The following is a 23,023-nucleotide window of genomic DNA, read 5'->3' as shown; positions in this document are numbered from 1 at the left end:
CATTCGACTATTGGAGTCACGAAATCCCCATCAATAGACGTTAAGAGCAGCTTGACGAAAACCACGTCGGTAGACTCTCCGCGTAGCGTCACATCTAGTTTAAGGAGTAATGATAGTAAGGAGACATCCAAACCAGTCTCCACTGTTACACCAACAACTTCCGCCTCGAAAACTTCCTCATCAAGCAGCCAACAACCGACATATATATCGCGGTACGAAACCGTCATCAATTCCGATTCAGAGTCTTCCGTCGCCTCCTCGTCGTCCTCGTCGTTCTCGGACAGGAAATCCTCGCGCACGTCGCCGTCGATCTCGTCGCGCTACGATGTCAGGTCGCCGCGCGAAAAGCCGCCGGCGTTCATCAAGAAGCCGATGAAGCTCACATCAACGGAGGGCGAATCGGCAACGTTCTCGTGCGAGATGGAGGGCGAACCGAAACCGGAAGTCACGTGGCTGTACAGGGGGAAGCCCCTTTCGGACGAGGGTCGACATGAGATTTACGAGGAGAAAGGCACGCATTTCTTGGAGATCTTTAACGTGGCACCGCGAGATGCTGGACTATACACCTGCCGTATTGTCAACTCGGCCGGACGATCTTCGGCCCTTGTGGAGCTCATTGTTACATGTGAGTATAACAACATGCCTAGTTAATTACTGCTAATCAGAAAAGAGTCTGGTACATGGAATCAAAGTCGATGAAAGAAAGATTGAGGAAACTGTTGAGGAAATGTCATTTCGCTGAGTTCAATGTTATGGTAAATGGCTATTCCCCATGTATCTGCTAAGAATTGGTGGACGGAGAACTCAAATGTCACTAACTGTCTTTGATCATCAGCTTTTTTTTTTCTGGAAAGAAACTTGCTTTAGCGAAATGAAAGAAAATACCTATGATTGCAAGTGATGTTGAAATGTTCTGTTATTGTTTATATACCATTATATGCCATGATAAGCCCTTTTAGTGTGCAGGACAATCTTCATCTTTCTTGGCATGGCTATTGATGACTTCTGTATTTTGTACATTACATACACGGGACCTAACAAAAAAATGGACTGTCTAAAGTTTTTCCACCGTTATCTCTGCCAAAGAGTGCACTGTTTGCGTTGTTCGCAGATCAACAGAACCCGCACGCCATTGAGAATGATTACTATTGTAATTATTAGACATGATGTCACATGACTCACTTCAATGAATCAGACAAGCGTAAGACACATCCAAATGTAAGCCCCTATACAAATTGATACAAGGTGATGCATACATAAGTAGAGTAGGCCTGGTTATAGGCATACCCATAAGTACATGATTCATGATATTTTCTGACAAAACTTTTGGCATAATATAAGTAAAAATAGATAACAAACAAGCAAATAAACAAACCAATGGAACAAATGATGTCAACATCCATTTTGTCTAGACAGGACTTGAGTTGAAAATGAAGTAGAAAATAAAAAACACCCTTGTGAGATAGACAGAATAGGCATAGAGAGCCTACATGACTTTCTGCACTTTCATTAAGATTCGAAATTCCACCTGCCTTCTTCAAAACTTTTTAACGTATCAGGGTCAGAGTCCTTCACTTTGCACCTCAGTTGTACTCTGCCTCCCTTCACCCGAAATGAACCATTAGGTCTAACTTGGTATTATCGTCTGTCACAGGGCGGATGTATTCTATCGTCAAGAGTCTATATCCCCAGAAGAGAGTAGGAACAAGAAGGAATCCCGATACCATGGTAACGAAACAAAAAAAGGGTTACCGCTCTCTTAGCGTCGGCTTTTGAATGCATTTGACCCACTTTTTTTGAGCCGTGTTCTTATTGCTCCGTCGTCATTCACGAATGGGAAATAATGAATGGGGTGTGCGAACAACGGCTGGAGGTAAACAGTCGAGCCGACAAGGTACATTGTGTCTGATTCGATGGGGAGTATCACGACCTTCCCTCCCCAAATGGGCTCCCGATCCTGAAAGCATCTTTGTTCGATATCGAAAGTGGGTAAATCACCTAGGAAGGTCTGTGATGGAACGTGATATGTCAGAAGGGGTAAGGGGGTGAGTAAGGAAGGGGCGGGGTATAGTGTTATACTTTTCTCGGACGAAATGAATGGAACAAAACATTGCACAAAACATCAGGGAATTGTTTCTGTCTTGCATTTAGTAGGCCTATAACAAAGGAAACAGCATGAATCCAAGTAACCTATTTCACCCTGTACTCAGTGTTAAATGGCGTTTACGAACTCCCGAATTTTAGACGGACCCGTCCCCTTAGAATTAATTTTCATATTGTAGGTGCAGTAAACCCAACAGATAAAAAGAGGATGCGTTCGAGTTCATAAACTAAGCACATCAAACCATGGATCGTTTCATGTAACAAAGTCTAGAGAAATAAGAACTAGACTTGAACTTCAGGAATATTTCTCATAATGACTGGAAAGAGACTAGATGGAATCATGGGAATGTAGGTTCCTAAATGTATATGAATGTATGAACTGACACTTGTGTGCGGTCTGGTGGGATGTATGGCTGTATGTACAAGTGTATGGTGCACATATGTGTGTTTGTTGTGTGCGTGAATGTGTATGGCACTTTTGGTCGACGAAATATATGTTTTTGGAGAGGCTGGACTAAATAGTTGCGAGTTTTCACGTTCGACCGAAATCACGCACGCCTGCGGGGTTCCTATTCTGCACGTGGTAATAATAGACGACCCGGAATTCTCCAAACTATGCGGTTACATGTGAGCGATATCTGAAGAATGATAAACAGGAGGAAACTTACCAATACACTCTTTCTTTTGAGAGAATCGGGTTTCCATTTTTTGACATATCGTAGATTCTGAGAGAGAGAGCGAGAAAATGATACCAGACAAGTAAGTTATATCTGACAAGGATAACGAAAGACACCTTCATCTTCAGAACTGCGTTAATGGAATTTTGTTATTTGCCAAGAAGTGTTATTTTCAAAACGCCGAGCTGTCCGCGTAGCAGTGTGACAAGTTCAGCGTACGGTTTTGAAATATTTGAGAAGAGATGGAAGCGCGCAGGTGTTAATAGTGTGCTTTGGGTGGTTGTACGGAGCGGGCGCGTATAGGTCAGATCGGGCGGGCTCGACAGGCACCCCCGAAAGTGGCTTGGCCTCCTTTCTTTCAGTAACTCTCGCCTTTCAAATCCCTGTAGGCAGCCAAAAATCTAGAGTACTAGGTGTTCATCCACTCTGTAGATCACCCACAAACGCATACAACAAAATGAAACTCGACATGTTTATAAATAGCTCAAGTCAAAAAAAAAAATGTCTTGTATTTTAGATTGTCTCCTTTGAGTCGATGTTCGTACGTTGCATCTCATGTCTGTTGATTCATAAAGTGACAGTCAATGAGAAATAGACGATAGCCGATTCGAATCTATCCAGCTTGTAGGCCTGTGTGGTTTAAACTCGAGACAAAGCAATTTAAGCTCATGAGGGAAGGTAAAGACAAACAAAACACACGACAGCTTATAGGATTTTAGGTGAAGTCAATTTCGAAACCGTTAACAACTGGTTAATAATGTTATGGAACTATGATAGAAAGAATGTATTATGCAAGCCCTGGGTATGATTAGTAGAAAATACAGTTACCAGTAACTTGTATAATGCATTTTGTCTAACTCTACAGTTATAGAGCAAAAGTTATTTTACCTATTCCGTGTGTGCAGCATGACGACTTGAAACAAAACCAAAAACAACAACAAACGGACTGTCAGTCTGATTTGGAATGCCAATCTCTATAATACAGTGTATCATGAAAGATTCTCCCATTATGCCATAAGAACGAAATATTCCTCACTCCATTATTCTTCGAAATAAATTACGATGTTTGTTTTGCTCTGTCATCATGGCAGTATTGTAAGACGTGAGTCATACAACACTCCTGTCTGAGTAGACTTCATCTTCACGTTGACGAGTTTTATCATTATGCGTCATACATAGATGAAGCAAAACAACTTTAGAGACGCTAGTTTTCACTTTTTTGACGAACTTAGTCATAAAAATGTTATTTTGGCTATGTTTTGCTTTGTTTTAGTGGTGTTTTCTTTTTTTTTTTTGGTCTTGTTTCAATCTTTACGTTTTAAAGCAACATAGTAATTAACATATACGAGATAAAACTAAAACATTGTCGATACTCGACAACGAAAGAAAAAACAACAACAAGAATGCTTGAATTGAGGCTAGAAGTCAGAGGGTAGTCGAAACTTGGAGGTGAATATCTTAATTGCTCGCTGGTATGCCTCGCTTCCAAGTTAGCCATTCAACATGTTCTGATGGATGTTATTAGATTTCTGATGTTGCGTGTAATCCTAACCATGCCGTTTAACCTCCTTCGGATCCCCGCCGAAATGGGGAGGCTCGAGTCGCCAGCCGAAACGTGTCATTTCTCGATTAACTTGGATGATAGCAGCGACAAAGGGTGTATACCTTGAGGAGGATGGGGTGTCAGGTAATGTGCCCCTTTTTGCGACATCACGAGGCTCCGTTTTGAAAAGTTCAATGTCTATTTTCTCATCTAGAGATATAGATAAACGTGTATTTTTTTCCCCTGCCATAGCGTGTAGGATAATGAAATCACCGTTGAGTAATGACTAAATCCGGAGGGATGGGGGTGGTGAAAACCTGCTTAAAACTGTGGTTGATAGGAAGTTGCAAAACCTATAAGCTGTTGCCTTTTTCCCAAGTGAAGCCTTGACATTGTCAATAGAGGGATGCTGCCCCAACCAAGTTCCAATGCTGCACCCCTCCCCCTTCCTCCTACCTTTTTTTTTCGTCAGGGGCATACTCTGTGGTTGCGTCATGTGGTTCCTCTTACAAGGCACTACCTTTGTCCGCCAAACATGCTGCTTTTGGGACTTGTACCAAGTCACACCATGGCGTAAACCACAGTGAATTCGACAGTTGCGCACCTATTGCAATATATTGCAAAGCAAGCCAGCGTTCATGTGGCTTGATGACTACATTGATATCAAGAGCAGCCAAAATGACTTGCGAAATTGCCTAAAAAGTCGTTTTCGTACAATATCATAAGCTGATGAATGGGGGCATTATTCTGTCAGAGGAATAAAGAGGGGATTTGAAAGAGAGGGGCGAAGAAACGGGCGGAGGCGGAGGAGGGGTGGGGAGAAGACGGAAAGTGCGTGAAATGTAGCGGTAATGGTATTGTAATATGAGTAAAACTAATAGTTGTGTTGGAAGTAATGACACTACTTTCTAAAGAAAGTGGGTTTGGTATTGGTGTTTGGAGCATTTGTCGTAATTGTTAACGTATAGAAATGACACATGTACTCCATTGATGGGACAAAATGTTATGGTCGAAAAGAATGCAGTAGCATACAAGGAGAGAAGGGGAAACCTCAAAATGGGGAGATGGGGGGGGGGGGACTTTTCATCCTTAATGGGCCACAACCCCAGCTGAAGAAGCACCACGTCATGCCCCTGTCTCACATGGAGTTGAGCCTACGAGTGCCGATGCAGCCACAGGGGAAAGGGGGAGGGGAGGGGACAGGGGCAGAGAAGAAACGGAAAAATGAGGGAAAGAGAAAACGTTGATTTTTTTTTCTTTGCCGTTAAGAGTTCTCAAATTTATTTTCTTTTCATCCAGTTTCGATACCCGGTATACCCAGACGCGGTAGTCGAATTTTTAGGGATTAGTTAGAGCTTTTTCTTCCCCCGTCGCGTGCGTCGTCATGTTAAAGATACTCTTCACCAAGATTTTGATCTCGGACGCGTGTTTTGCTGAATGGAAACAATAGGCCTAGTACTTCAACTTTGATCATTTACCAGCACGCTGCTATTTACGAAGTGAATAATACGAAGGAAGGCCTGTAACATCTTGTACATTAGAAGATGTGGAATCGCCAGCCATGAAAACAGCAAGATAAGTGAAAACAAGTGAACATAATACTATATGAAGACAAGTGTCACGTTTTTAACACGAATTAAAGGACAAGTTCACCTTCATATACATGTGGATTGAGTGAAGGCAACAATGTTAGTAGAACACATCAGTGAAAGTTTGGGGAAAAGCCGACAATCCGTTCAAAAGTTATGAATTTTTTAAATATCTGTACAATCACTGCTGGAGGAGAAGACTACTACAGTGTATGATGTCACATGCGTACAACGATATAAGGAAAATAAAAAGAGAATTTCACAAAACTTGACTTTTTGAATAAAGTGCACATTTCCTCGACTCGTAACTGACTTATGTTAGGGGTAATATTATTCCCCCTGACTTCTGAAAGAGAGAAGTCGAGGGTTCTTTTATTATGTGAGAAAAGTGAGAATATCTTGAATTTTCTTTATACTTTCTTTATAGTTGTACTCATATGACATCACAAGCTATAGTAGTCTTCTCATCCGGCCGTGACTGAGCAGAAACTTCAAAAATTCATAACTTTTGAACGGATTGTCCGATTTTCCTCAAACTCTCATTGATGTGTTCTAAAATATTGCTGCATTCACTCAACCCTCATGTCTATGAAGGTGAACTTGTCCTTTAAGGAGTCAGTCTAAAAAAATCATTACCCCTCAAAGCCACCACACTCACTGTAAATGAGATGGAGAGGGCAATGGATGACAAAACACGGTACACACTTAGCTCTTCCGTTACCATGACAACCAGGAGGAACACAGTGCTGATGATATTCCGAGGTGTTAGTTCTGAGGGGATTGCCATTGTTGCTGTAGTTTGCTCATGTGTTAAAGGGACGCAGTCCTCACGAAATTAAAAAAAACATGTTGTTGTTGGTACCTCCAATGAACTACTTTCATCAAAAACAAACTTTCAAATCACCAAATAAGCTCGTACATTTCGGTTAAAAAAGTGTGACTCTGCAAATGAGCAAGTCTTGGCGGAGAGTCATACGTCATCGATGCACAACTCTTTCCAGCGGTGTTCTGCTCGTCATCCCTAGTTATTTATAAATACATGTTTACTATTTATTTTTATATTAATTGTATATATAAATAAGCTTGAAATATTTTGTTTGAAATGATAAAACCACATATTGTCACATTTTATGAAAAAATCGGATATGATCATTTTGAACACTTAAATTGGTTTTCTGAGGCACGGCTGTCAACTTGAGAGTAGGGCATCAATGACGTTGCGCCTTTTGGCAGGCTCTTACACGATCGCTTGCAGGAATTATTTTTTAAAAATCGCGTACGGAGACAATTTTTGATGTCCACGCGTATAAATTGGTGAAAGGTTATATTTTTTACTCTTCTTAATTATCAGTACAGTGAAAATCTCAGGACTGCTTCCCTTTAATTATCTTCTCACATGTATAGTCGGCATTTATTTTCAATGGATCATTTATCATCTATATAAACAGCCCCAAATAGGCCTTCATCATTATCGGATATAAACATTAAAGTAATTGGGCCACTAATACTGGTAAACGTGTAGTAACCATCTCAGTTAGTCCTGTATCTTCTCGTTCCTGTAATTGTTCTTGGATTTCAGAAACCTTGCCAGACTTCAGGACAGCAAGGATTGAATGTATAATTGCGCAGTCGACATGATATACCTATTCAAAACTACCACCCTGTCCATGTTATTCCATCACATTGCATTCTACGGTGGCTTTTGTTAATGTCACATGCGTCAGACTTGTGTCAAACCTCCCTGCTCAAACTAACAAAATGTGATCAGTTGAGAGAAATGAAAACCGTCCTTGAAATATTGTTTATTACCATCTCCGAATAGTTAAAGTGTTTTACGGTCCTTTAGGGAAAAGGGGGAAAGAAGAAATATCAACATTTCTGATTTCCTGATGTCGTATTTTTGACCATGAAGAGAGCAGTTAACGTGTGACCTCACGGGGCGATCTTTGCTGCCAGAAGTACTCGATTTCTTTAAAGGACAAGTTCACGTTCATATACACATGGATTGAGATAATGCAGCAATATAAAGTGTAAGGACACATCAGTGAAAGTTGTAGGAAAATCTTACAATACGTTCAAAAGTTATAGATTTTTAAAGTTTTTGTGCAGTCACTGCTGGGTGAGAAGACTACTGAAGTGTATGATGTCATAGTATATGCGAAGAATGATATAATGAAAATATAAAGAGAATTCCAAAAAAAAAAATCATAAAAAAGTAGGCCTACACATTCCCTCAACTTGCAACCGACATATGTTGAGGGTAATATTACTCTCCCTGCCTTCTGAAAGAGGCAAGTCATGTGCTGTTTTATTATGCGAGCGAAAGTGAAAATATGCTGAATCTTGTTTGTATTTTCTTTATATCGTTCTGCACGTATGACATCAGAAACTGTGTAGTAGTCTTCACATCCAGAAATCGCGAAACTGAAACTTCAAAAATTCATAACTTTTGAACAGATTGTTAAATATTACTCGAACTTTCACAAAATTGTTTTACTAATATTGCTGCATTCTCTCAATCCACACGTTTATGAAGGTGAACTTGTCCTTTAAACCATCCAACAGTCCCTCCCTGCACTATGGAGCAATAAAATGAGGCACCTTTCGAAGAGCGTGTCTTATACTTTCATGTTCTTTGCCAAGGACATCATGTTGGAAACATAACAGATTCGGGAGAGATCAGTCGACGTTAAAGTACATTGTGTTTGCAGGTTGTATAGGCATTGTCGCTAGTTGTATAAAGAACTTGAACATCATCATGTAGGCCTACATTATTAACAGGAACCACAATGAAATCTTGACTGTTACTTATTAATTTGTCTCCTTGCAGACCAGTTCATTGAACTTGTCTTCATTTGTATGATTGATTCGGCAGGCCTAGTGTAATGATAGTGATATATCTTCCTACATGGGGCTGAGACAAAATTACAGCATATCGAATCTTGCAAATAATGTATACAGTCTCAGACACGTACTGACTGATAGATCTTGTGATGTATTGTGCCAATGTTAATGGGGTTGCTTAACACCCATTTACCAGGTGTTTGTGTGTGGGGGGATGAGTGGGGACGTGGTTATGTTGAAGTTCACGGAACCCTCATGAGTCAAACTTCCAACACACACCCATACTCACACAAGTGGCAAAAGATGCAGACATGCCTGTTGAAGGCCGTCAGAGGAGGTATCATGTGTTCCGTAGAGCTCCATGGTAAAGGGTTAGTCACTGACAAGCCTTGTCAACATTAAAGGACAAGTTCACCTTCATAAACATAAGGATTGAGAGAATGCAACAATATTAGTAGAACACATCAGTGAAAGTTTGAGGAAAATTGGATAATCGATGCAAAAGTTATGAATTTTTAAAATTTTTGTGTTGGAACCGCTGGATGAGGAGACTACTACAGCTTGTGAGTCATATGCGTACAACAGTATAAAGAAAATGTAAAAGAAAATTCAACATATTTTCACTTTTTTCGCATAATAAAAGAGCTCTTGACTTGCCTCTTTCTAAAGGCAGGGGGAATAATATTGCCCATAACATTTGTTGGTAACGAGTCAGGGGAATGTGTACTTTTTTCAAAAGATGGAATTTTGTGAAATTCTCTTTATATTTTCCTTATATTGTTGTACGCAAGTTATTCATACACTGCAGTAGTCTTCTCATCCAGCGGTTGCTGCACAAAAATTTTAAAAATTCATAACTTTTGAACGGATTGTCTGATTTTCCTCAAACTTTCAATGATGTGTTCTACTAATATTGCTACATTCTCTCAATCCTTATGTTTATAAAGGTGAACTTGTCCTTTAAAGGGATAGACGTGTGTGTGTGTGCGTGTGTTTGTTTGTTTGTTTGTGTGTGGATGCGTTTGTCAAATAGAACCTGTTTCAAAGACTATTCACCATTCCAATTAATAACATACATTAGTTTATCCTAAATTCATTGTGACTCAAAACTTTTTTTTTTCCAGTTGACATTTATCATGATTAGGGTACCTACATAAATCGATCGGTGTGTACAATCGATTATAGGAATTGAATGCTACAAATTGATTTACATATGAAATGCCCATACTGTAGACAAGATAAACTACGAGGCTTAGGATGCAAGTCGACTGCGATAAAGTGTGAAAACACAAATTAAATAAGCCAAGTATTCACTCGAGCTTGATATTCTGATAAATAATTCGATTTTGAATAACATATGGGTTGTTCACATCTCCAATAGGGATTGTTGTGCTCCTCATTATATCAGGTAATAGAAATACCAGCCCTTCATCCTGCTCGAACTGCTGGAAACGATTGGCGACTCAAAAACATATGCAGACATCTTATAAAGATATACTCTTTCGTACCCGTTTTTCCATAAAAGTGACACTCATTATATTCGTCCTAGCCTTGTAGGCCTACCTGTGTCGCTGCCAGGCAGGCAGTAGATCATGGGTTCGAATATCTCTGGACATTTGTTTGTTTGTTTGCTTCCTTGTTTGTTTTGTTTTTGTTTTGTTTTGTTTTGTTTTGTTTTCAATTGGAAATTGAGTAAATATAGCAGATGATATATTCTCAGCACGGGGGGGGGGGGGGGTGATAAGCGCTCAAAGAAGAAATTCACGAACAAGGGAACGGAGTGCGTATAACTGCGATTTGATTCATCACCTTAAGACGTGGAGCCAGGTAACACCGAATATATCTAATGCTGGCTGGCCCGATTCTTCTTTGTCTTGAATAGACTGGATAACATTGATGTGTTATTGTGTGTATAAGGCTTGCGAAGAGGCTCCGTATATCTTTAGCCTCGTAAAAAACCCAATTAACACAATATAGAATCAAAGTAAATGTTGTTTGGCGGCGACATTTCGAGACAGGTATAAAGCAAACATTTCCGCAACTACAAAGCACAGCACAGATTTTCACGCTTAGGGGCATGCAGTATACAAACTGTATATAATTGATTCCCCTTCCCCTCTATTGCAATCATAGGAGCCTCGGCAGACATTCGCAGACGGAGTTGATTGTAACCGAATTTCAACTAGTTGTAACATATTCTTTGCGATCAATTACAAGTGCCACCTTGCAACAGGTCCCGTCTTTTGTTGACTCATCCTTCTCTCGATGGATATCGCAATTATTTCGATTTCTATCGTCCTTCTTAGGTATGATTGTCCATTCATGCTTGGAAGTGGATACCGCGATGTGATTGATTCGAATTCGAGCCCCGCCTCCTCCTCTAAATGCGGACAGGCCCCTCAAGTCTTCTCGCTACACGGTTGCATTCACACTCACCCTATTGTCGCCTTTCTAAATCCACCTAGTAAATGTTTTGACCTCACATTCCAAACCTGTTTACCCACCAGTCGTCTTCAGCAATGGAGAGTTTTTCTGAAGGTAGCCACCATGGCGGAGATCCAACGCCATGACTTCAGCGAGACATGCTCGACTCGACTTCGACCCTACTCGAGAAAGTATGCCCCTGTTTTATTATGTAAAGTGAAAGCGCTCTGCAAACACGACACAAGTAGAAATCAAAAAACCTCTATCAAGAATGGCCCGCACTCTCTTTATGCTCAGGTGTTAAGCCATTCGATACCAAGGTCTTCTTTTTACGTGTGCAGACGACATAAGCGTGATCGGTTTGGTGTGAAAAGGTTTTTACCATGGGGGACCACACCTCCACTGTTTTAACATGCTGGGACATTGCAATGGGGAGATTATAGGGTATAGGGGTAAACTATAGACGTTGGTTTGGGGCGCCTGTATTGACGCTGTCTTTTGTGAATTTGTTGTCAGTAGGCCTATACAGCGAGTGAATCCGATACGCAGCTCGGCTAAGTAGAAAGAATCCAGAAACCTTACGTAGCTTGCACAACACAGTCTAACATTCTTACAAGAAAATTTGTACGAGGCATATCAGAGAGAACTACAAATACAAATACATACAGATTTGTATGACATGACATGACATTACATACATGTAATGCGATGTTAAGAGAGAGAGAGAGAGGGGGGGGGGGTTAAACGGAAAAGGGCAGAAGGGGGAGAGAAAGATAACAAGTAGGCCCTACCTGTTCCTAAACTTCAGTTATTAGTCATGCTACATAAGTTTGACAGTAGATATGCTTGAATGTTTGTCTTCACAAATCATACTTTTAATTGGCCTTTATTGTGGATTGTTTGTATCTGTTTATTGTTCATTGATTAACAGTATTGTATTCATCAACTGACCGTGTTTGATACTTCTCTTTCGCATCCTGCATTTTCAGTTAATGGAAGATGGTCGCCTCTGGCTGATATATAGGAAGTAATCTGTATCGAATAATAACGTCATTCTCCGATATTGTAGATGTTAAACTAAGCACTTACGAGTTGAGATTCACAGGAAATGTTATTTCAGTGACAAGAACACTGAATTCAGATTAATCCTCTCACTGTCAGCGACATATAGGAGCCTGTTGACATGGTATATTAAGTATATTGTCCTTGAGACTGGATGAGTTGGAAAGCGTTGTTCATCATCAGCAGCACATTATATGATCTAGGCCTATATCTTAAGAGTGTCGACATTACAGTATGCTGCATGAAAATAACGGCCTGGCGCCCAAATTCCAAAGATGGTCATGCTGCAGAAGATTTCACGAGCGGAGACGGCCAGCTTGTGAATTTTTTGTTTGTTTAGACCACATGATGTAGTAGAGCACTGATTTTCCGTTTATGAAACACCGTGTACTTGTGAGCTATTGGTTGAAAACAATTGCAGTTGAATTTAAGTCTAGTTAACTCCTGCTGAGGTAGCACAGGGCGTAAAATTAAGAAAACTTTTGATCGTTTTAAAGCGCTTGTTTTCCAGGGAGGCAAGATGCTATTGTCAATCATGATTGTGAGAAAATGAAAAGTGATCGTGTTTCTTGGGGAAAAAACAAGGATAGTGGTAATAGATTCTGACAAACTCGTACAAATACACTTTGCTTGGTATCTGCTTACGTCTCCTGCGAGACTATAGTATGGTGTCAACTTCTGTTCAGACCATCGCATTGCGTAGAGTTTTACAGCAAAGGGTTTTGGCCTAAAAATGAAGAATGCAAAAAAATAGGCTCTGTAAGTTATAACGCCACTTCCCTTGACCTGTTCTTCGTGTTTAGACTAATGTCTTAGCCTTCATAACCTGGCAGTTCCACATCAATTTTGGATTAAAAACTCTTGAAAAGTTCAACGAAGCCTATCCTGCTTCGTTGACCCAAAATACATTTTTTTTTTTTTGAGGGGGAGGATCGATGTGCTGCAAACACTGGCAAAGATGTTCCTACCACTTACAATGCGATTCTCATAACATATCTTATGACCACTTAGATACCATAATTACTTGTAGTATCACTTCAAATACTGAATTTTATTGTTGTTATTGCTGATGGTATATTCATCACGTTCGGTAATGTTGTATCGGTGCCTGTCCAGTAGGGCCCCAAGTCTTTTCCTGCCTATGATGATACGCATAGTTGTGGTTTAGTTGGTCAAGTCCTTGGAATTCATCTCATATTATTCCCAGCGATGTTTGGTTATCGCCTGTCATTGTACTGTTAAGTGGTCAAGCATTGAGTGTGACCAATTATTAGTCATTCGTCCAGACTTGTGGATTTCTCAGGATCAATTAAACCGCAAGTACAAATATTTTGTATAGTACTAGTAGGAACATTTCGAACAACAAACCACAACTAAAGCTTCTTGAGTACAGGTAATCTTTGCATGTAGTTTTCTATCTTATTATTATGTATCCTCTACCTTGTTTGGGGATTTCTCCTTAATCACTTACTGAATGTGACTAAGGAGCAAACATTCCAGAAATACATACGCTGACCTCTTGAACGAATATTTCTGACTTCTGATGCGGGCATTAATTTGAATGAAACCTTCTTAAAGGCTGGCGTATAAACCGACGAGGAATGCCCTGAAAACAATGAAATGGGGTGCGAGTTTGTTTTGTGCGGGGATGATTCACGTGCGACGGCATTCCGATCCTTGGTCGCTGGGAATAACCACCATAAAAACTCTTGAAGAGGGGTAACCACCATAAAACTCTTGAAGAGGGGTGATCTCTCCCCCATTAAGGAGGCGTTAAGTCGCCCATTAAAGTCTCGGAACAGAATGCGGACATGGCGGATACTGTACCTTCGTCCCATGTATAGACAAACGATGTGACTGGGTACGAGTGACAGCGTACGCGAGCAGCGTTAAGCATTTGACCAGAATAATCTCCATTGAGAATGATTAACTCTGTAATACGATTAGCTGGCACGGTCGCGCGAGCACGCACTTTTACAAGGTTGGTGTCTTTGAAGCAAACGTTAGAAAAAAAAAACACTTAACGAAGACAACTAGTTTGAACAATTAGAACTGCGAGAGGTCACTTAGCCTGTATCATCCCATGTTAATCTCTCCGCTGTAACTATTTTTACGAATGTAGTGAATGAATGTATAGGACATTAGTCATTCTTGTTACATGGATTTGCCCCTGATCGCGTCCACGCAACATGAATTTGAAATTAGTCACTTACATCTTAATCATCTCTCGCACTGTTTTGTTGAAGTCTCATGTCAGCCCCATTTTTAATTGATTGTGTGATTTCATGTTCGTTATTAGGTGTGTTGCGCATTCAATTGCAAACCGTTTCAGGTTTAAAACGGAGGTCACAGGAACACAAAGACACAGAAGGACAAAACTAGTGAGATTTAGATTTCTGGCTCTTTGCGTAATATTGGTGATGAAAACCCCCTAATTTTAATAGCACCAGTAAGACATTCAGATAACAATATTACCCAATGCAGTCCATAATTTTTGTATTAACCATGGTGCGACAACGAAGTGTGCGTCTTCCCGCCAATACAGAAACCAACACCATAGCTTTGTGACAGGGAACTTCTGAAATATAACATTGCCGTCAATGGCTATTCACGATCATGATGATTGTTATGATGTTATGATGATAATGATGATGATATTGATAATACAATTGGATGATAAGGATGTCATGGAATTAAAATGCTAATAGTGATGATAGAAATCATCATTATCAACATCGTAGTCATCGTCATCATCATAGTTAGAACGAAAGAGGGCGCTGTTTTATTTACCTAGTGGGTCTATTACCATGGCACTCACAGAGGACCGGACCTGTCATTGTCACACTAATGATCACAATCCATCAGACTTCGCACATGAATTTGTTACCAATTATGTTTGTGCGGAGTTTGTGAATGTATGTTTGTTAATGTCTTAATTTGCTTGTTTAACTATCTTTTATCGGTTCGCTGGTTGTTGTTTTTTAGGACAATGTGGAGACATGTTTAATCACATTGTAAGTCGGCAGATAATGAAGATGACGTGGAAATGAAAACTGTAAATGGAATGAAATTGTTGGCCAAGGAGAGTGCGATGAATCATCCAACAATTTTATGTGACATACTCTTTATTCTTCGAAACTAGAATCAACTGAAAGAAACATCTTTTTCACTCTCATACCCTAAGCATCCACAATAATGTCTCAATAGCTGAATGTTATCCTCAAAGTGGATAAGCCATGAGATTGAACCGTTATCCAGAATCAGACATTTTGGATTAACTCGGTTCTCACGTTTCATCCATTTCCCCCCTCTCAGCCAAGCCCAAGCGACCTCCGTTCTTCCTACAAAAGCTCTCCGACTGCGAGGTGCACGAAGCAGGAGCCAACGGGCGGCTGCAGTGCAAGCTGGACGGGGAACCCGCCCCGGAGGTGGCCTGGATGAAAGAAGGCAAAGCCCTGCAGGAGAGTCACCGCGTTCACTTCGTGCGCAACGCCAACGGCATCCACGCCCTCATCATTGATGACGTCACAGAGGACGATGACGCCATCTACACCTGCGTGGCCAAGAATAAGCACGGTCAGGTCTCCAGCTCCGCAGAACTCATAGTCGGTAGGTTGAAACCTTAATGAATCTAGTATTGTTATCATCAGCGAAATCACGCACATTACACGCAAAAATTCAGAAACAGAGGGAGAGATAGAAGATGGATTATAGAGTGCTTCATTTGAAATAAGTTTATCAGATTCACACGTACAGGCCTATAAAGTTTTTAAGTTAGATTTCCGTCAGTTAGAATTAATCACAATCAGGGCAAGATCGAGTGCCCTGACCGTCAAAAGAACACAAACCCTAACTCTAACCCTAAACCTAACACGTACAGGCCTATAAAGTTTGAAGTTAAATTTCCGTCAGTTAGAATCAATCACAATCAGGGCAAGATGGAGTGCCCTGACCATCAAACGAACACAAAGCAAGTCAAAAATCAGTGATTTTTTGACTACGTACGTGGCTTTCAAGTCTCCTTTGTATTGTATTGAATTTTTTTTTTGTTTCAGTAAGGAATGCCACTTAAAATATAATGCGTCACTAATATATTGCATCACGGCAGTCATTAAAGTAGTACATCTTTTCCATCTATATTTCTTTTCATAAGTGATCAACCCCCGGATCTGCAGCTTTGTCAGGAATATTCCGTCTTTGCTGCCGTTTTCGAGTATCTGTGTCAGTCACTGTATTTGACCTGATTTTTCTTTCCTAAGATCATATTACAGTACGGCGGAAGGATATGATTTCTGCGTTACATAATTTAAGCTTGTCCTTGGTAAACAGATAAAGATACACTTCCGTTTCGATCATAATAATTATGAGTAGGCTACTCATAATTATTATGATCGAAACGGAAGTGTACAGTAGCATACTTGACAGCACTTCGTTACACTGATGGACTCGTTACAACGCCCACGCTTTCGTGGGAGACCTCAGCATTACATTAGGGGTAAACTACAGCAGGTAAACAGATGTGGCAAGGTAAATGTGAAGATTAGTTTGTCTGTCTGTCTGTCTGTCTGTCTGTCTGTCTGTCTGTCTGTCTGTCTGTCTGTTTCTCCTCTCTCCCTCTCTCCCTCTCTCCCTCCCATGTCTCTGTTTCTTCATATCTCAGTCTTTTATACCTTGTCTCTATAACTCTTGCGTCCCATGTATTTGTGCTGCAACAACCTCTCATTTTGCTTTGAGGAGAGTATCACATGTCGTCACCAACTTTCTCGGGCCCATCTTTAGGGATAGTAGGGAATCCAATGTGGTTTTTGATAGTCACAGGAGTGCGTACCATCTTTATGAGGCCTCTTTTAAAACTGGAAAGCTGCTGCTGGTGGGCAGATTTATCGTGACTACAGAATAAAAGGAGGAAGAAGAAAAGGAAAGGGAACTGGAAAAGATGGTATAAAAGAAGGAGAAGAAGAAGAAGAAGAGGTGAGAAGGCGGAGGAAGGGGATCGAGGAGGAAAAGGAGGAGGAGGAGGAAAAAGAAGAAGAAGAAAAAAAGGAGGAAGAGGGGAAAGGGAAGAAGAAGGAGGAGAAGGAGGAGGATGTGGAGGAGAACAAGAAAGAAGGAGGAGAAGGAGGAAGAGGGCGAGAAGAAGAAGAAGGAGGAGGAGGAGGATGAGGAGGAGGAAAAGGAGGAGAAGAAGAAGAAGAAGAAGAAGAAGAAGGAGGAGGAGGAGGCCTGTTAGAGAAATGATGTCACATACTCCTTGTATTGATGCTTGGTTTCCTCATAAATGCAATCGACCGTGTGTTTATCGATGAATCAGTTCTACTTAGTGATTTGTTTACCTCGTCTTTTACGGGGAAGGAATATGATGGTGGGCGACTATTCGCAAAATCAGCGATAAAAACGATTAAAACCAGTGACGATAACACTTACGTGAAAATTCAATGCCAAAATACCCCAATTTTATGAATGCTCAAAAAATGTGATTGGCATTTCGTATATAATGAGTAAATTCTGTCTTTCAGCCCTTATTTGTAGAATCCTATACACATCAAGCCACATTCGTGGTGTACACACAAATAACGTGTATCATACCGGCAGGGAGGGTTTGGTTGTGCAATGTTTCATCCTGTACATCCCTGTTATCATACAGAATGCACTCTGCTACTGTTTCCCCCACAAAGTTGTCACTTCTATGTTGTCTGCGTTCAGTGATAAGGGTCGCCCCGTGGCGGCTTCGATAATTCGACCGTTTCCTGTTTCTATCACTGTTTATCAGTTTTACCCCGTCCTGATCGAACCACAATTATCACTACAATTGGCATGTTAAGTAAAGGCATAAAGTTTTGACGTGAATGACGTAAGTCTTGTGGTGCCATTAAGCTAGCCCGATGTGCCAACCATTTTTGTCACCTAGCCTGTTTGTTGCTCAGTAATAACAGTCTGTGTTAGCCTTCAGAGTATCATACTATTCGTCATAAGCATGATTCATGATGAATAAAGTCTTATCAGTAAACACTGACATGATACAGAGGACATTATTTAATTCAAATATATTTCAGAATGATCCGTTCAGTTCCGTTACTTCTGTTCTGATTGTTAGTCAACCAACATGGTCAATGATCACCTCAAAATAGTCATCTCTTGAGGAGGAAGTATCATTTATTTTCGGGAAGGGGGGGATGATTCGAAATTAAAGGTGTGTTCATGACCTTTTGAAAAAAAAAGGAAGGCAAGATTATGAAGATTACGTAAATTAATGTTTATACACATCGTGTTATATAAAAATGAGGTGGTTCTTTTCGTTCTGTTATTATTATTGTAATTATACATGGTATTTCTGTCTATTTAGGAAGTGAAGGCATCGAGGTCACGTGACTTTAATAGACCGTTATTCCGAGCTGCTGGAAGGGCACCATATTGTGTCACGTGATAGCTGACATCTTATCCGTTGAATTTCCTCCATTTTTGTCTGACATTGCCGATATGTTTGCCCGTCTGTTGCTCTGAGTTCATCCGTTTCATTCCAAATTACGCTTGTCTTAAAGTCTAAGATTTTTTCCAGCTACCCTGCTCTATGCAAAAAAAAAGACTTGAGATATATTGAAATTTGATATGACCATTTCTTATTAGTGTTTTTACGATTGTTTTTTTTTTTCGTATTTGCAGAAATCGACCCACCGACCAAAAGTGCCGATGAGAACACGGTGTTTAACAACAACCCTCTACATATCGACGAATCAGACATTGATCCCAGGTGAGATCCAATAAACCAGTGATGATTCTACTTCCTTATATTAGGGTCTGATGACCTCAAAAAGAGATTTTGGTGTTCGTTGCATACACCTGTGACGATATGTACATTAAAATTAATGACTGTCTAACTTTCCTCGCAACCTTGTTATACGTAAACTGATCAGGAGACCTCATAAATTCTACCCAGCCGAGGTGTCACGTTTCTTACCCGGTGAAAAGATTTATTTGGTGGGATCGTATATCCCTCAACAGGTCATAATTATTTCCTGCATCAAATAAATTATTATTAACGAGAGGGAGAAAAGAAGAGCGTCATTATCAGTCATCTCTCGTCCTTGAAAGATTATTGGAAAATCACATATTTGACTTTAGTGTATAGAATTAGCGTGGTGTTAAATACCCCGAAAAATCACGGTAAGAGATACCCCGGTAATAGATACCGCGGTAATAATAGATACCTAGGTAATAGATACCGCGGTATTTCAGTGGTACCGTTCTCTCATTCGCGAGATACCGTGGTAATCCCGGTCCGGAAGTACACCTCTCGGAGGTAAGCACTGTGCATACGCATATCTCCTAGACGGGAAAAAGACAGGAAGTGTGTCTAGGTCACGTGAGAAACACACCTCTTTAGCTTTACGGTTGGTGGTACTTCGTGGCACTATTCGAATTCAAATTTCGCATCCTTATTTGGCGCCAAGTTTGAATTACCATTCTCTAAATACCACGGTATTTCGCGACGTATTTCGCAGTGTCTTTCGTGCAGTGTTTGCTTTCGTATTACGAAATACACCGCGCACATCAACAAACGCAAATGAACTTGTCAACCAAATGTTTGACAGAGTGTCTGAGAAGTTCATGGAAATATTGCAGGGCTCAATGATTGATAAGTGGGCATAAGTATTTCTAAATTATGTTAAAAGTTTCCAGAGAGGATAGATGTGTAACTTCGTCCCCAAATACTACTCGATTGTAGATTTTAAAGTGTTCTGTCATATGTCAAGTGCAGATGATGGCCAGTAAGACAAATATTTTCGTTTCCTCCATGTATTCTAGCTCTTCCATCTCGTCGGCTGCCCTAGCAGCACCCGAGCCGGTGCATACGGCTCCTCAGTTCGTCACCCGCCCCAAGTCTGTCACGGTGAACGAAACCAAGTCAGCACGCTTCTGCTGCACTGTTTCGGGGATTCCCCAACCCGTGGTCACGTGGGCACGGGACGACCAGGTGCTAAAGGATGAGGGACGATTCGAGATCTTCGAGGACCATGGCGAGTTCGTCATGGAAATCTTCGACGTCGTGCCCGGGGACTCCGGGATGTACACGTGCACAGCGTCGAATGCCGCAGGGAAAGTGGCCACGGGTGCACAGCTTACCGTTCAAGGTAAGCAGGTCTCATATTTAAAGCTTTTAAAAAAGTCACCACGTAAAGGGTCATTATCTCGGAAGTTCTTATGGAGAGACATAGAATTGAAAACCAGTATTGTATGCAGAAGATAGCAACAATTAATATATCAAATTTTTAGAAGACTTCCAACAAGGCCTCGTAATATCAGCTTCCATTCACTCGCTAAGCACACTGATCGGTCAGTCACGACTTTTCGATGCTTAGTGTGGAATGACATTCATTGCTTTCATCATGTTCATGAGGAATTGATTGCCCAGCTTTTCATTTCTTACCGTAATATCGTTAGTATGGTAGGTATATAAACAGTATTATTTGATCAGAAGTTTTGTATTTAGTCAGGTGTTGGGCTACAGTCCTGAGTGTGTGAGTAGTAGATAGACTATTAAGTTGAAGTGATCACGTTTTTCAGTAATGTGTGTTCTCGCATCACATTTTCCAATAGCAGTCAAGAAAGCAGAGAAGCCACCGGTGGTACCGTACACGAACTCGATGTCGTCGACCGACGTCAGAACGGAGGATGTCTTCTCCTCGGAAGACGTGGCTTCCATCCGCTCGGAACAGATTCCCGAGCCGACGCCAGCAAAGACAACAGAATTCGAGCCCCCGTCTCGCATCCCGCCCGAGTTTCTGGCCCGCCCGTCCTCCCAAACCCTGGTCGAGCCCAACTCGGCCAAGTTCATCTGCCGCGTCGTAGGCGACCCCAAGCCCTCTGTGACGTGGAGCAGAAACGGCGTCGTACTCAGCGACTCCGGCAGATTCGAGATCTACGAGGAGGGGGATGACTTCGTGCTGGAGATCTTCGACACAACGCCGCAGGACACGGGATCGTATGTGTGCACGGCGACGAACCTGGCTGGCCAGAAGGTCGCTGAGGCGACGCTGACGGTGGAAAGTAAGCATCAAGATGATGATGATGATGATGATGATGATGATGATGAAAAAGCGTTTTTATAGCCCCATTTATCAGTAAAAACATTCAAAGGTACCCACCTCTCACAATGTGTTCCACATCATTCACAAATTTGCTGGAAAAAAACAGGTTCATCACAAATAACCCATGATTAACCGAGATTCATTAATTGTCAAAATATCAAAAGAGAAAATGACAGAAAACATAAATAGCAACTAGTGATCACGTGCTATCCATGACTTGCCATATTAAATGCCAAGGACGGAAAGAAAACTAAACAATACACGTCATTCGTAACGGTTTAGGAGTCTATAACTACAAATTTGAGCGAGGTATTGGGAACCACAAATATTATGGAGGTGTCAAAAATTAGCAGAAGAATCACAAAGAAATTTTCCACCATAATTTATCGTGTGAGACAAAAGATGAACATACGCTCCATGCGAGCATAATTTTTTGTAAGCAATTCACTTCAGATGGAAATCTTTTTAAAGAAATCAAATGCCAGATACTGTCAACCTCACCCCGATCGAATCATACGGGACTGGAGAAAAATCTTTGGACTTACGTGAATTTCTACCTAAACAACATAATTACCACGTGTTTATATCCATACATGTTGAATTTTCCTTCGGCTTGCAGTTTTTAGACTTGTGTGATGTCGACTTAGGAGAAACTGACAGTAAGTTAATACTTAGCAGATTGTATGTATGTAAATACTTATCATACTTCGCAGGTTAAAATGAGGATGAATTTTCATATCTTTCACATACAAAAAGTTAATTTCACAAAATATGTAACATCATTTTAGGTATATAAACATATTTACACAGGATTAAAACGATCAGCTAACAGATGCTTTCCATTAATGTCCCGTATGGACATTGCAGTTTCCTACATAGGGGCGTAACTATAAGAAATGTTATCCCCTTGAAAAGAGGGAAGTTATGTCTTAAAAGAAATAAATATCTAAGGCGCTTTAATAAAACACTGATGTACAAACGTGTGTAATTATCATTATCATACTGGAAACAAGAATGCTACTTTACAATGCAACACTTTCACAGTATCGAATGAGACCATACGGGTATAGTGAAACCTGTTTACAGCGGTCACACAAGGTGGCCGTTATAGATAAGTGGCCGCTATAGACTGTTTTCAGGGGGGGGGGGGGGGGGGTAGTGGCTGTATATGGCAGGTAGCCGCAATAGACAGATAGAGGGGGGGGGGGGTAGTGGCCGTCTATGGACAGATGGCCGTTGAGGCAGGTTTGACTGTATATCCTAGATTGACTATTACCCCTCACAGAATACTAGCTTTCGCGCGTAGAGTGTCCTGTAAGGAAATCTCTCCTTTTTTTCCACGTTGTCTCGTTTGTCTAGCACTGTTAATCTCTACAGGAAACCCGCAGCTTGCTTGTGGCCATGGCTTATGAAATCTGTGCCGGGCCTAACCACAGTAGATAGAGATGGTTCGAACACTGGAAAATAGAAACGGAAGAAGCAGGTGCAGCCATTAAGTCATCAGTGGGCAGTGGAGCCAAAAATATCCCTAATTTCAATGCATGAGTGCATTGGACGCCGTGTGACATTCCCCTTCACCTCAATCAGTCAATGTATCTTTATCGATAACTGTCTTTTTGTCACTCTGAACATTTCATAGCGAATGTGTATTATAACGATCTTCTGCTACACTTACGACGCTATAGAACTCTCCGC

General features: G+C 40.9%; 3 protein-coding genes across 3 annotated transcripts in view; all 3 read left to right on the top strand.

The window, feature by feature from the left end:
* LOC139732579 (uncharacterized) overlaps nucleotides 1-55 on the top strand; it is a 179,261-nt gene extending 179,206 nt beyond the window's left edge. The window contains exon 11 of the mRNA XM_071643432.1: nucleotides 38-55. Within this exon, the coding sequence (XP_071499533.1) occupies nucleotides 38-55 (18 nt within the window). The remainder of the gene's footprint in view (nucleotides 1-37) is intronic.
* Nucleotides 4-18,994, top strand: LOC139732578 (palladin-like). The gene is made up of 3 exons (XM_071643430.1): nucleotides 4-625; nucleotides 15,558-15,851; nucleotides 18,903-18,994. Exons 1-3 carry the CDS (start codon nucleotides 373-375, stop codon nucleotides 18,992-18,994), a joined length of 639 nt encoding a protein of 212 aa, XP_071499531.1. The 5' UTR covers nucleotides 4-372.
* A 1,040-nt stretch (nucleotides 18,995-20,034) lies between these two features.
* LOC139732577 (myosin light chain kinase, smooth muscle-like) overlaps nucleotides 20,035-23,023 on the top strand; it is a 36,961-nt gene continuing 33,972 nt past the window's right edge. The window contains exons 1-2 of the mRNA XM_071643429.1: nucleotides 20,035-20,371; nucleotides 20,838-21,287. Coding sequence (XP_071499530.1) covers nucleotides 20,035-20,371; nucleotides 20,838-21,287 — 787 coding nt within the window. The remainder of the gene's footprint in view (nucleotides 20,372-20,837; nucleotides 21,288-23,023) is intronic.

This window comes from Diadema antillarum, unplaced genomic scaffold, assembly GCF_040938485.1.
Source record: "Diadema antillarum isolate AM-2024a unplaced genomic scaffold, OU_Dant_1.0 seq00000437_RagTag, whole genome shotgun sequence".
Lineage (NCBI taxonomy): Eukaryota > Metazoa > Echinodermata > Echinoidea > Diadematoida > Diadematidae > Diadema > Diadema antillarum.
The sequence above is the reverse complement of the archived record's forward strand: the minus strand, read 5'-3'. Positions and strand labels throughout refer to the sequence as shown.

Excerpts from the sequence above, each read along its gene's own strand:
- LOC139732578 (XM_071643430.1), top strand. The coding sequence starts at position 373 with ATGAAGCTCACATCAACGGAGGGCGAATCGGCAACGTTCTCGTGCGAG. Across the intron at positions 626-15,557 it reads TGTGGAGCTCATTGTTACAT|CCAAGCCCAAGCGACCTCCG; the intron begins GTGAGTATAACA and ends CCCCCCTCTCAG. Across the intron at positions 15,852-18,902 it reads CTCCGCAGAACTCATAGTCG|AAATCGACCCACCGACCAAA; the intron begins GTAGGTTGAAAC and ends TCGTATTTGCAG.